At 34.5% G+C, this 14,159-nt stretch overlaps 1 protein-coding gene across 1 annotated transcript in view; it reads right to left on the bottom strand.

The window, feature by feature from the left end:
* The window catches only part of LOC145681285 (uncharacterized), a 33,509-nt gene extending 19,617 nt beyond the window's left edge, over nucleotides 1-13,892 (bottom strand). The window contains exon 1 of the mRNA XM_081752915.1: nucleotides 13,566-13,892. Within this exon, the coding sequence (XP_081609041.1) occupies nucleotides 13,566-13,862 (297 nt within the window). The 5' untranslated portion in view covers nucleotides 13,863-13,892. The remainder of the gene's footprint in view (nucleotides 1-13,565) is intronic.
* Nucleotides 13,893-14,159: the final 267 nt, after the last annotated feature.

Here is a 14,159-nt window from a genome sequence, read left to right as displayed (position 1 = left end):
TCCTCTATAAGTTATGATTTTACCAATTCTAAATGTAGAACGAGACACAAGTGTAATATTATATTTGTCACGAAAAGCTTTTAAGCAATGATGCTTTCAGAACATGATCTGAGGGAGAATTTGAGACCCTTCTCGAGCTAAGAAATTTCCGCCTTCAGGACCATATATTCGATCGTGCTCAATGTGGTCTACCAATGTTTGCCCTCCACCCGCATATTGAAATTCCCCCCGAGGATAATTTTCTGAAGTCACCACTGTTTATAAATAGTTTTTCGTTACAAATCAGAGGATAATGGAGTAGTGAGTATAGTTAAGTTTTTCTTAGCTATGGATTTAAGATTCGCAATTCATATAATGTTCCGTTCTAATCGAATTTGAAACAAAAGAAGTTTTCAATGAGTTACTCAAAGAAATATTTTCAGCCTCCGGATGAAAATAGGAAGACACTTAAAAAAGAAACAACATGCTACCGGGTTTGAACACACAAACATGTGATTGATAGTATATCGACCCAAACCACTCGACCATTTTGTATGCCTTTGCACATCTTCTTTTGCCTTTTGTTATAGCAGTTTACTGTTCCATACTCGCTTTTGTTTATTCCGATACGACTATGAGTTCTCAGTAAATATTTGGACGTTACAGCTCTTGCAATGTATAAAAGTGTTTTTAGAATAAATCACAATCGATATTATGTCCTAATAACATACGTAAAACAGGTTGAATTCGTGAAATGATTGAGGTTGGACTGAGCGTAAATGTTTTCATAGTTAGGAGCCTGGATATGCAAACCCGCTTAACGTGGGGATTTAATTTTGTGAAATTTGGTACATGTGAACTGATTTGATTGTAGTGGATGGATCACATGAACTATCCACCCACTATCAAAATTTCAGGCAGAGTCCATTACAGGTGTTTGAAGTGTTGTAAACCTAGCCTACAATAAGAAACTGCAATAAAAATTACCTGCAGTAAACTTACACTACACTAATGGGTTAATATTTACTTATGTTTTCGTTTCGTTAATGTTCAAACTTGTAAAATATTTTCAAGTCAACATGATTTTCGTTTTTATTTATTTATATTTATTCTCTGTTTATGGGAATCATTAAATTTGTAATTGATCTCTTCGCAAAAGGATTCCCTTTACTTGTACACAGTTGCTCGTGATAACTGAAATTTTAAGGGACTGACAAAAGTATAGAAAGAAATCCACTGAAAAAGGTTTACTATTTACAAACGTTTGAACAAATATGTTCTTTCATCACAACGGCGCGTCGTGAGTCATAATTAGCGAATAAAATCATTTTTCCACATTCACTAATAAATAAATAAATAAATAAAAAGTCTCTGTGTAACTTTATTAATGAATTATACGCTGTTAATTTTAAAAATAAATTCTTCGAAATGAAGCATGAAATATATATATATATATATATATATATATATATATATATATATATATATATATTGCGATACAAGGTTACTGATTATTTATTCGTTTTCTTTTTATTACTTATCGAGGATATGGAAGCATTGTAATTACTCATTTATAATGATAGTCTTAGTCAATCTTTCCTCCAATATTTCGAGTGAAACATACTCTGCCACTCTTCCTCAGGAAAACACAATAGCTCAAATCTTTTTAATAACACGGTCTTTAAACTATTTTTTATGCCTCAACAGTGGTAAGATTGATTAAGGACAATATTAAGTGATTAATTTAGGGCTTTTTTTTCTTTTAATTATAGCATAAGCAAGAATTTCGTCGTAATTACTCATATTTTTAAAGGAAGTTATAGAATAACAGGGTGTCTACCAAGCAAACATAATCAAATTCCCTTACTTTCCCTGACAAAATTATAATTTTTCCTGACTCTGTCATTTTTTTTTTCTTAGTATAACTTATGAAAAATAACTTATATTTAAAGTAAGCTTAAGTTTTCATCATTGTTTATATGCTTAAACAATATTCTACAAACGTACAAACGAACCAATTCATTTACCTGTAATTTATGACTATTTTAGTGGCATTCCTTCACCCCTCACAGCCTGGGATTTTTCCCTGACTGGTACACACCCTGAAGAAATACAAAGCTAAGTATATGTATGTGGAAACAGGTTTATTTCTTTACTTCTAATTATGATATCTGAAAATACTTGGTATTTCCTAGCTTTCGTCTCTTCCCTAGAGCCTTGTTCACATAGAATAAAACCAGGAGGAGATAATAAAAACATTTTTACACTTTAATGAGTTGGTATAAGTAAGTCAAAAGGAATAAACGTTCCGACACATCTAAGACCGAGACAACCAACAAAAACTTGATTGGATCACCTACATTTCCCAAATTGACAACTGCATTAAATGATCTTTACGCGGTATGTTTTTCGCGTAGCTCCGAAACCGCCAAAAGTTTGAAAAAGAACATCAGTCAATTCGATCCCAATGAAGAAACAAGCAGTTGTCTGGAGAGTTATATAGGCATAACATAAAGAAATGAAATGAAATCTTTCACTTTTATGTCCCACGAATATGCTGTGTAGGCTAAAGAGGACGGTGATGATGAGAAATTAATGAAACGATGGGATGAAGAAAGTGGGAGGAAACGGGAGAACCCACGCACACGATGTTTGTCCACCACAAAGCCCAACTAATGTGAGGTAGGATCGAACCAGGGCCCCACGCACCAGAAATAAACGATCTACCACTGAGCCACGGTGGACCCCTGGCATAACAAAATGAAATTTAAAAGTGTGGATCAAGGAACATCTTAGAGATACTACGAATACCCGGTCTCAAGCTTACCGAGACATTTCAAACAAGCACAGCATAATATTGTTGATTCACAAATTTTACTTGGAGCCAAGAAACAGAAAGACTTATTTCCGAAAATTTCTTTATTTTCTTAAAAATCCAAAGCTTAACACAGATAAGAATTGGTTAAGCAAGAAATAGGAGACAGTAATTAAAAACTACATACAACTCTGTTACCAAAATAAAAACATGAACATAAATTGGCAACCTTCCCTACGTGAACCAAAGAATGCACAAATTGCGCCCGCCATTATACAATATGCTGCACCACCATCGGATGTGTGACTAGCAGCTCAAACAAGATTATCTTCGCATTGCTCTACCCCAGTGAGTCCTTTTCCATTTAATTTTTCTCAGTTTTCATTGTTTTTCCTCTAGTTATTATACAATGTGAACAAGAATCTAGGTGAGAACTGAAAGTCACAAACTATTTTCATGAATCACAAGTAACAGGATTTCCACAGATTTCTGTAAAGTGTTTTCCCTGGCACAGGTTTATCTATTTCCTTAACAACATTTTCTTTAGTTTTTCACTTTTTCGTAATCCTATTAGTATATTTAGATACCTAAACTAAAGGTAGGCCATTAACTTCCTACGAAACACGTATGACCACATATTAAATCAGTCTACGAAATATGAAATTATACGTGTATAAAAGACACAATATACACGGTATACACGGTATAAAAGACTATTAGCTCTTATGAGTTTCATGATTCAACTCCCCGGACACAGTTATTAGATCCTGATAAAAATTACATGGAACTCTATGAAAGTATACTGTTTGAAACTACAAAAGAATAATCAAAATCGATACATCTGTATTGAAATTATGAGTGAACACACAAAATGAAATTATATGGGCACATGAGAGGTGACTTAAATTAACAAAAAATTGGCTACTTAGCGCCTAAATGTTTTTCATACGTTTCGGAACGTCACGCTGGTTCCTTCTTCAGTGGCAAGATAACAAGAAAAAAAACCGATAAGAGATAAAAGGGTGTAAAACAAGGAATACATGCCACTAAATAAATGTAATGTAAAGGATGAATACTGAAATGTCACAAGCCGAGCAGAGCGCAAAATGAGTAAACAGAATCGAAGGAAGCGCGGTGTCTATGTTACGTTACTACTGCCAGATTCAAAATATGCATCAAAAATAGGTAACCAAATTCTATCAATGTTGCCAGTATCTAGAATTAAAGCTGGTTTATATTTATGAATAGAGAATGATTCTTTAATCTCCCGTTGTTTCTTTGGTTTTTGCTGAACCTATTACATTAACCTGTCTTCCATTATGTGTAGTTTTTTTTTTTTTTTTTTTTAATACAGCGCCAATCCCGACGTGCCTTCTTCTTGTGACTTTTTTAATTGTGTAATATGTTCTTTAATTCGAATGTTACTATCGAATTTCGTTTGGCCTATATATATGAGGAGCCACATTCGCATTGTACGGGATAAATGCCTGACTTATTTCGTGGATCAACCAAATAGCTTTTAAATCTGGTGAAATGTTTTTTTAGACTTTTCGGGGGATAGTAGAAGCGGATAGGTTATGCTTAGCAAGTATACGTTGCATTGTGGTTAATTGCGGAAAGTAAGGAATTTCTATCCAAGTTTCTGCTTCTCTGGGAATAATTGTTTTAGTGGCCTGCACCGATCAATATGTTAATTAAACTACTTTCGTAAAGTATGTAACTTTTTTTTTTTCCTATTTGATATAAAAACTGTATTTCGTCACTAAGATCATCTGGACGATCACAAATTAATAAAGCCTTGCGAAAGAATTTCTAGCTTCGAGTTTTATGGTCTAGCTTCGATGACTATTCTCAGATCGTAGCGAGAGCATACTTTTTCAAACAAAAACTAACTCAACAAAATTGGTATACCTACATCGAAATAATGCGATCATACACACAAGTATGGTTTGAACACTGTCAGACATTGAGAAGTTTCATGCTCTAGTTTCGAGGGCTATCACCAGATTCTACTGAAATTTACGTGGGGCCACCGAAAAAAAAAACAAATAAAAAATAAATAAATAAATAAAACTCGTCTTTTTTTTAAAGTCAGTTAAAAAAATATGTATCGCAGCTCAGGTGAAAGCCGCCACATTGTCTTCATTAACGGATTCAAGATGCTGTAGATCAACTGATTTCAGAGTTAAGAACCTAACCATAAATCATGGCACAACACAACTTTATATAACTTGCCGGTCCCACACTTTTGTCACTACTTTACTATAATTTCACAACTTGTATAAGGTGCAATATAAAAATTCATCTCGCTCTCTTTGCAGAAAAATAATACCAAATCTGCCTTTACAAAATTGGAGAACAATGTTTTGTGCACGCTTTGTATAATTTTTATGAAAATTCAAGATGGTTTTTTTAAGATATTAATTTTTAAAAATAGTTCAATTCTGAAAGTTTCACCTCTTTCATGCTAACACTTGCGATGTAAAGATAGGTAGAAAATAATATTCTTACTGTAATGTCATGTTTCTATTGTATTTAATCCTAGCATAAAACAAATCTTATCTGTTTTCATTTGTGCACTGAAAATATTCGAAATATGTGCACAAGTTTTTTCCAAGTTCAACAATTTTGTTACAGTTTATTTTACACCTCTAATGCCTCTCTTTGGTATGGTTTGGAAGAGTTTAAAACAGAGTATTAAATAAACAACAAAAAAGGTTTCTAGCACTTTTTGTTCTTTCTTAATAGTACCTTTAAAACGCCAATTCCTCACTTTCCTGCAAGAGTAATTATCTGTGGTGATTTTTTAAGAGGTTGCAAAAATGTTGCAAATCATCAGAGACCAAAACTATTTTGTTTCTGTACTCTGGTTATGTCATCTTTAATATATATATTTTTTTCATAATAATTCAAAATGGTCGATGGGCGCCCGTTGTATGATTTGAAATGAAACAACCCTAAAGTATTTCAAGTTCACACAACCATTTGTTATAGCCAGACATAACAGTAAATTTTACACATACCTAGGAATAAGTAAATTTTAGTTTTAACTATCTTTTAAAATTTTTACAGCTACAGGATTAAACATATGAAGAAGGTATGATATCAAAAATGAGAACTGAATCACGTGAGTGTAGTGGTGAGTGTTATTTATGTTTGAAACTCATACATCATTATCAACAACTGTTGATCCATTGCTGGATTAAAGCCTTTCCAATACTTTTTGACAACGATCTATCTTGGATAATTCGTTTCCAAGCAGTGTTTATTCCAAACATATTTCTGGGAGGATACTGTCCCAGGGTTTGCCCAAGTGGGCCCAGCCCGAAGTTAGATCCACCTGAGTTTTTAACCTTTTTGTTAGTGTATTATTGGTACAACTAAGGTGATCACATTGAAAGTTATTTTTATCAGATTTTGAACTTTCTTTGGGCGAATTAGATGCTTTCACATTAAGGTAGATAACATCCAACATAACACCTTTATAAAGTTCTGAATGCACTGAATGAATGAATAAAAAAAAAAAAACTCACCTTAGCTTGAGATTATTATAGAACAAATTAATGTATGGATTATGCTGATAATCTATTTGAAGTAAAATATGCAATTTTATATTTTAGAAAATACTTTCCGTGAATAGTGTGCTCCCTGACTCGGCGCTGCCGAGGGACGTTATCCCTCATACGTTGACGGGTTTAAGGTCATAGGTGCCGGTACTAACAATAAATATGTAAATACATTAGTAAAACTATTAGTATTAGTTCTTACCTTTGATAGTAACAAAAGTATTCAGTAAAATTTGCTTTTCCAACAACAGTAGTTTAGTTCAGTCATTGTTGCTACTCTTCAAATAAGCATTCTGGAGAATCAACACCAGCAATAGCTTAAAAATTCCTGTCAAATTGAAGAAGCTTAATGCTCGGAGCTCCGAAGACTACGTAACGCTTACTATTTCAAGTGCTACGTTCAAACTTCAGTATTAATGGAAGTTTCGATGTACAGTACAGCAAGCTGCATTTCCAGGGAAAACCCGTCGTGAAAGAAGTGTTCGAGAAATTCTCGCAATAGAACCCACAAAGCATCGGAAGTGAATACTTCAACAATAAAACTACGTATTTATTTTACGCTGAAAGATATTTAATTTCATTTAAGACATTTTGGAACATTTACTTTATAAAATATGAATTATATGTGTTGTTTTAAATTACTCGTAATTTTCGTAAAAGAACCGTCTTGCAACAAGTGCTCGGGAAATTCCCGTAATTGAACGCACAAAGCATCAAAAGTAAACTTCAACAATAAAACCATTTATTTTACGTTGAAAAATTTTTATACAAGACATTTTGATGAATTATGTCTTTGTTTTAAATTAATGTAGCTATTTGGTGTCCAGATTTGGCGAATGTCCTGATTCACCTCGAATGACTCGATCTACATTTGTTCGTTTGTCTGCCTACACCACACAGTGTTCAACTTTCGGTCTTTTAAATTTTCAGAATGCACGCCGGAGACACACTAAATTTTCTATATAGATTTTGGTAGCATACCAACGTAAAATTACAAAATGGCGCGCCTTTTTTTCAAAAACTAGCTGATATTCACGCTACAAAATGCAATTTCGGTCTTTTAGGTTAGGATTTTCAGAGTAGAAGTATGAGAGACTAGATTAGCTGTACATATTTTAGCGGCATAAAATTTCAAAATGGCGGCCACTTTTCAAAATAGCGGGTATCCATGCTACAGGGAGCAATTTTCAGACTTTTTAAGTTGAAATTTTGAGGGTAAAAGCACAAGACATTCTAAATTTGCTGTATGGATTTTTTTTCGCCGATCCAATATAAATTTCAAAATGGCGGCTATTTTTTCAAAATAGCAGTGCACAGAAACTCGTTGCAAGTTGTGACAATGACAATCTTGAAATGTAAATCATATTTTAACATTTTTACTCCAACGAGATTGAAATATTTCGAAAAACCCAATTTAACCTGAAAAAAAAAAAAAAAAAAAAAAGGAAGAGACCAAGATAATACATCCAAGATAACCAAGATAATATATTAATAAATAGAATAGTACCGTGTGAAAATATGTGCTCCTCCGAAAAGCTTTTCTGAAACAATCACTATTTCCAAGATATTAGTAATATTACCTAATTTCGTCACACCACCTTGTATTAGGATGCTGTGTAGGTCTCTACTTATCACTTGTCGTATCCAGTAAAAAATATGCTTTTGTCTACTATATATGGTGTATTTCCTAAGAGAGTTTCTACCGCTTAATATATATAACGGTATTGCTGAACAAATTGAATTTGTTAATAATGGTATCGGTATGTTTTACTTTAAAATTGCAATTGTGGTTTTTCAAGTTTTTATGCCATACATCTACACTGTATTTCGAACAATAATCACTACCAAGTGATCCAGGGTCACTATTTAGTATTTTGGGGGAGAAAATAAATAATATTAAGGTGCAGGTGTAGTTTTGGTGCACCACCACATTTTGGAAAATTTACAGGTAAAATTTAATAGTTTGCATGAAAAGATATGTTTCTGCAGGCGACAGAATTAAATATAAAGTAATATAGCTGTATTTTAGATTTACAAGTGTAAAATCATTACAAAGGTCATTCCATGTGAAATCAACAAAGCCCACAACCCGACCATCTTAGATTTTTTCTAAATTTTAGTATTTCGCAGGGATTGTAGAGATATGAAATTGTGCAAAGTTGTAGTTTCTTGTGTGACGAAGTTTCTGAATTATGGGGACTCAAATATACGAAAAAATCGTCGTAGAGAGCTGATTCTTGTTTTGTTTGAAAGGGCATAAAATAAGCTTTCCAACGATATATCGCATGCCTAGTTTTGGAAGAATATCTATTTAAGGTCACCCAGTGTGACCTTTTGACCTTGAACTTTTGAGAATGCATATCTTCGATTTTTCTAAAACTCGCATATAATTTACACACAAGCTTACTCTATAACATAACGGAAACAGAAGTTGGGACGGTAATGGGAACTTTCAATAAAATTGTTTTTTCAGTAACACTTTTTTTCGTACCAGACAGAGTTTTAATTTATAAAGCAGTTTGCAACACTGCATTTAATGTACTACTACTAAAAAGCTATATCCATCGTGTCCAAGCTGGAAAAGAGTTAGTTTATTTGAAAAATAACGTACCACGTAAGTCAGTGAGTCCTCAGACGTATCCATGCATCCAGCCGCTGCATTGTGACCGTACTTTCCTCGGAAGTTAATGTGTATGTTCTTCCTGTGGCAGTGCAAGGATCCACTTTTGCGAGAACATCACACCTTCGTACCCAACAAATATCTGGGTGTTGCGGAAATACAAAAGATCCTGATGGTCCATGAGGATGAAGGAAATTAATTCCTACATCATCTGTATCTTCAGATACACTACGTACACATCCGAGCCACCAATATTTATTGTACACACACGTAACAAATCCATTTATTTCTTGAAAGTGTAAGGAATCCGAATGAGCCACCAAACTGTGTTCTGTATATTAATTACACATAGAATAACGTTTCACATGTACATCTTGTGTAACAGGAATAACAGCATGAATCTTTTGGGTGCCAGGAATGGGAATAGCCTTAGAAAAACGGTCACACAAGAGTGACGCTTCCGCTTCGTATTCTTTATTAGTGACATATGTAAAGTTCATATGTTTTATATTTTGCCTTGCCCAATCATATAATTGTCTTGGTGTCATTATCTGGCCACTATAAGGTCTCTGCAAACTTGCTCTTGCAGCAAGTCTCTTTGAAGTTCCCCCTAGTCCATGACACGGACTTTTTCCATGTGCGGTCGCAAAAAGATGCCATTCAACAGGTACAGAAAAGTCACTTTCATGATAGCTAATATTGATGAAGTTCTTGCGATTTTTGTAATGAGCTGCTGCTCCATCGGAGAAATAGTATAATTTTGTTAAATTTTCGGAACCGAATTTGTCTTTTGGAAAGGTAATAAGTATTTTCTGCAGTAGGTGCACTAAAGTTGTATCATGTTTGAGACGATCAGATATGACGATCACATTGTCAGTAATAACTGTAGACGTCTGGGGATTTCTGTAGTATATGCAAAACGGATGAATAGTTGCTTGACCATTATTCCAGTGGGAACCTTGTGACGCTTCTTGCAAAACGAATGAATAATTTTCTGCAAAATCACAAAGAACAATGCACTGTTTATCAAGAAGATTTTCTTTCAGATCCTTAAGATATGAAGATTGTTGATGAGTAATAAAAGAATGTTCGACCAGGTGTACACGTTTTTCCACTAGAATATCTAAGTAAGTGTTTCAAGTGTTGATCTGTCTGTCGCAATCCACTGTTTGTATGTGACGTGATCAACAAATTGCTCGTCTAGTAGTGTTTCAAAGTGTTCATGTATGCCTTGCGGTCCTGGACATTCACGACACTGACGAAAGTAACATTTCGGTTGAGCTGGGTTACACACTAGTGCACTTAAATACGTTTCATAAGATTTTGAAATACCAGCTAACTTACACGCGTCTAACATCAATTTTACATTTTGGTGGATTGTACACACACAAACAATGTGTGTGCCACTACTTCCAGCCAGTACACAGTTTTTCGAGCGCAATTCGGCAAACTTTCTAAAATCCCACATGCATATCTGGATTTTCCTCTTTGAAATGGACATAAACTTCTTTGAAGTTGCTCAGGATTAATCGTTTCTGTACATGTACCTTACTTCCATTAACTTTCATCGAAACAAAATCCTTTTTCCCAGGCAAAACACGACTAACTGAATCACTATTGTAAAACTGTTTTATCACATCCACTGTTGCGGGAGGTAAGGTCCTTCCAGGTTTTAGGTGAGGTGTGGTTAAAATTCCATTGGTCGTTGCAAGTTCTTTTGCTTTACGGGCCATGTAGTAAGTGCAGTGAAATTCTTGCTGAATTATTTTTACAGTCCAACTTTTTGGAAGTACAGTTAATATTGTTACTTTCATATTTCTATCCGCTATTTGAAATTTTTCTTTTAACTGCGATATAATTTCACTTTCTGCTGCATTTTCCTCCCCGGGCTCTGTAGAAATGTCTAATAATTTTGTTCCAATAGCTGAATGTATTTTAATAATTTTCTTTGCAGGATATGTTGTTTCACTGAGCCTTTTCTTTTTAACTGGTGATTCTCCAATATCTTTTAGGCTGCGGTTTAGAGATTCTAACGCACTTTCTTTGACACACTGCTCAATATCACTTTCACTGTTTTCAGCATCGGTGCTGCTACTTATCACATTCTCCGTTACTACAGGAGTCGCACCCGCATCACAAGTTGTTGCTAGTTTCTTACGACAAGAATCACAAATTTTAAACCCACTTTCTAACGATGTATACTTCGAAATCATCCACGGCAACACATTTCTCAAATTTCTTTTGACATTCCCATGTCCTTCTATATTAAATGGATTGCAGCACACTGTCTTCTTAAATCTTGACGATGAAATTATTCTGACAATAATAATTTGTTAAATAAACTGACCATTGGAACACTGACTTAAAAGACACCATAATTAACCTTCTGTTTTCAAGTACAAAGTCTGTACCAGCACGTAAACACGCTGAATCGTACACTCGAACGTATTAACTCAGTCTTCTATCAACATAGTATGCACACCTCCCAATTCTTCTAAATCTTTCTGTAGCAGATGATTGCGCAATCTATCACGCTGTTGTGCAATGCTACAGTGTTGCAAACTGCTTTATACATTAAAACTCTGTCTGGTATGATAAAAATACTGTTACTAAAAACAAATTTTTTAAAGTTCCCATTACCGTTCCAACTTCTATTTCCGTTATGTTATAGAGTAAGCTTGTGTGTAAATTATATGCGAGTTTTAGAAAAATCGAAGATATGCATCCTCAAAAGTTCAAGGTCAAAAGGTCACCATGGGTGACCTTAAATAGATAGTCTTCCAAAACTAGGCATGCGATATATTGTTGGAAAGCTTATTTTATGCCCTTTCAAACAAAACAAGAATCAGCTCTCTACGCCAATTAGATCAAGAGCAGTGTTGTCCGAAAGTTCCCAGTATTTTTGAGCCCCCATAATTCAGAAACTTCGTCACACAGGAAGCTACAACTTTGCTCAATTTCATATCTCGACAATTCTTACGAAATACTAAAATTTGGTAAAAATCTAAGATGGTCGGGTCTGAAATCCCCGCTTAATTTGTTGATTTCACATGGAATGACCCACAAGTATATTACGACGGATAAAATAAGTAAGTACAAATGAAAGATGACTCTATTAGATGCTATTTTCCAACGTTGGCATATTTCTTCACAATGTACAGAACCTGTATTTTATGATTACAAGTGCAGCGTCACTAGTATTATACTATGACAAGTGCTATTGAGACTTGTATCATTGCCAAAACTCAATTCTTCCTACTAAACTCGCTTGTACGCATCTCGCCATCGCTGATGTGTGCCTGCTCCCTTAGTACGCACCCCCGCGCGGGCCCACCAGTTTCGCACTGCGCTGACACGGTTAGATAGCATTCCTGCTTTTTAGTGGCCACTTAGTACGGATTGGTTTGTGTTTTACAGTTTTATATGTTACACATCCGGAAGCCGTATTTATACGTAAATCGTAACAGAATTATATTTTTTCAGCGATTACTTCTGGCGGTCCCCTTGAATTTTACCTATGCCAAATGAGAGGCATATATTCCGAAGTTGGGCGTCCGCTTTCGCCACGTATTTTCGCTGTTATCTCCTTTCCACACTTTCTGCAATTTGTTATTAGGTTCATTAATCCGTGCTCTTCACAAACTTTTAAAAGATTTTGCTCGTTATCAACGTATTGCTTCACAAATGTTAAAACTGTTAGTTAATTCCCCTTGTACATTCGCCATGTTGATAACATAAATGCTCGTTTCTTTCCCACAATGCAACTGTTCAGTTACCTTGCGCCAAGTAGTTCCCTCCGCTCACCGTGTAGTGCCATGTTTATAACCGCTTATATATAAGAAATAAACAGATTTTTCGAGACACTTATATATTATCAAGCACACAAATGATCAAAGTATCCATTTCTTTCCTGTAAATTTTAAAAATTTTGCTTGAAACGGACGCCCAACTTTGGAATTTAACCCAAATGAGATATCTCCATGTCGCCCAGTGGTAATGTTTAAGGGGAAAATAAGAAGAAAATTAGTGAATTATAATTTTTCAACAGCTCTTTCTAGTGGTGCGCCAAAAGCAGACCTGTACGAATATTAACTTACCATTTCCGATTTTCGTGTGATCCGGCGATACAGCAGTAATGCCCTAATTTTGTGCAGTAATAGAATATAGATGCATAGCGAACAGCAAAGAAAGCATCAAAACATTAACACGTATTTGTGATTAATTAACAATTAGAAATGAAAAATGGAAATGAGACAGGAGTAACTGTAGGTAAGGTAAATTAAAATACCAATAAATAAATAGTCATAAAACCTTAAAAACAGGTTTATATGGGTGTCACCTGGGGCCGCCATTAGCAGAAGCCCCTAAATTTGACCTTTACCGATTCAGAAACATAACTAGACTGTATTTTTACCGATTTAAAGTTTTGATTAATTTAGAGTGTGCCAACTAGGAGTTCACCCGTTCTTTACTGTGTGGCACACATTTCCAATTTGTTGCCTGGGTATTCTCATATTGGACCTAACATAAATGCAATTCTACATTATAATATTAGCATATTGAAAATAACTATAAACTAGCTTACCTCGACTGTTTTTCTGTACATTCTGAAATTATTTCGGAAATATATATCATTTAATGACATCTGTTCAGGATTTAGTATAGTGGGAACTTTCAGCCTATCTGCCTCTGACAATTCCTTTGGTGTATCTTGGGTTTGGTTATCACAGGCTGCAACCAAGGCTGTCACCATTTCTAATTTACTTTCAGCTACCTCATTTTTCATATATTCATAGATATGATACGACGGAGATTTACACAATTCACTCACAACTAAATTAAGAAGAGCAGATTTAACATTCCCACCATTCTCATGCGCCATGTTTATACACTTACTATGTTGCCAAGTGTAATTTTAATTGCACACAAAGAGCGCATAAAAATCCCTTTAGCACATTACTAGAAGCCCACCTATTTTTGTATATTACGCCTTATTTCGAACCAGAATTCGCAAAAATTAGCACGCAAAAACATGCAATAAACAATTATTATTGCTATACATATAACCGCAAACTAAAACGCAGATTTTGCGCTAACATTTATTCGTATCATACCTATAGTGGAGTGGATTAAAGGAAAAATTCATAAGAATCATGCATATTGTGATAAGAATATAAAA

The sequence above is a fragment of the Thermobia domestica genome, chromosome 3 (genome assembly GCF_964235325.1).
Source record: "Thermobia domestica chromosome 3, izTheDome1.hap1.1, whole genome shotgun sequence".
NCBI classification, from domain to species: domain Eukaryota; kingdom Metazoa; phylum Arthropoda; class Insecta; order Zygentoma; family Lepismatidae; genus Thermobia; species Thermobia domestica.
This window is presented reverse-complemented; position numbering and strand designations above follow the sequence as displayed.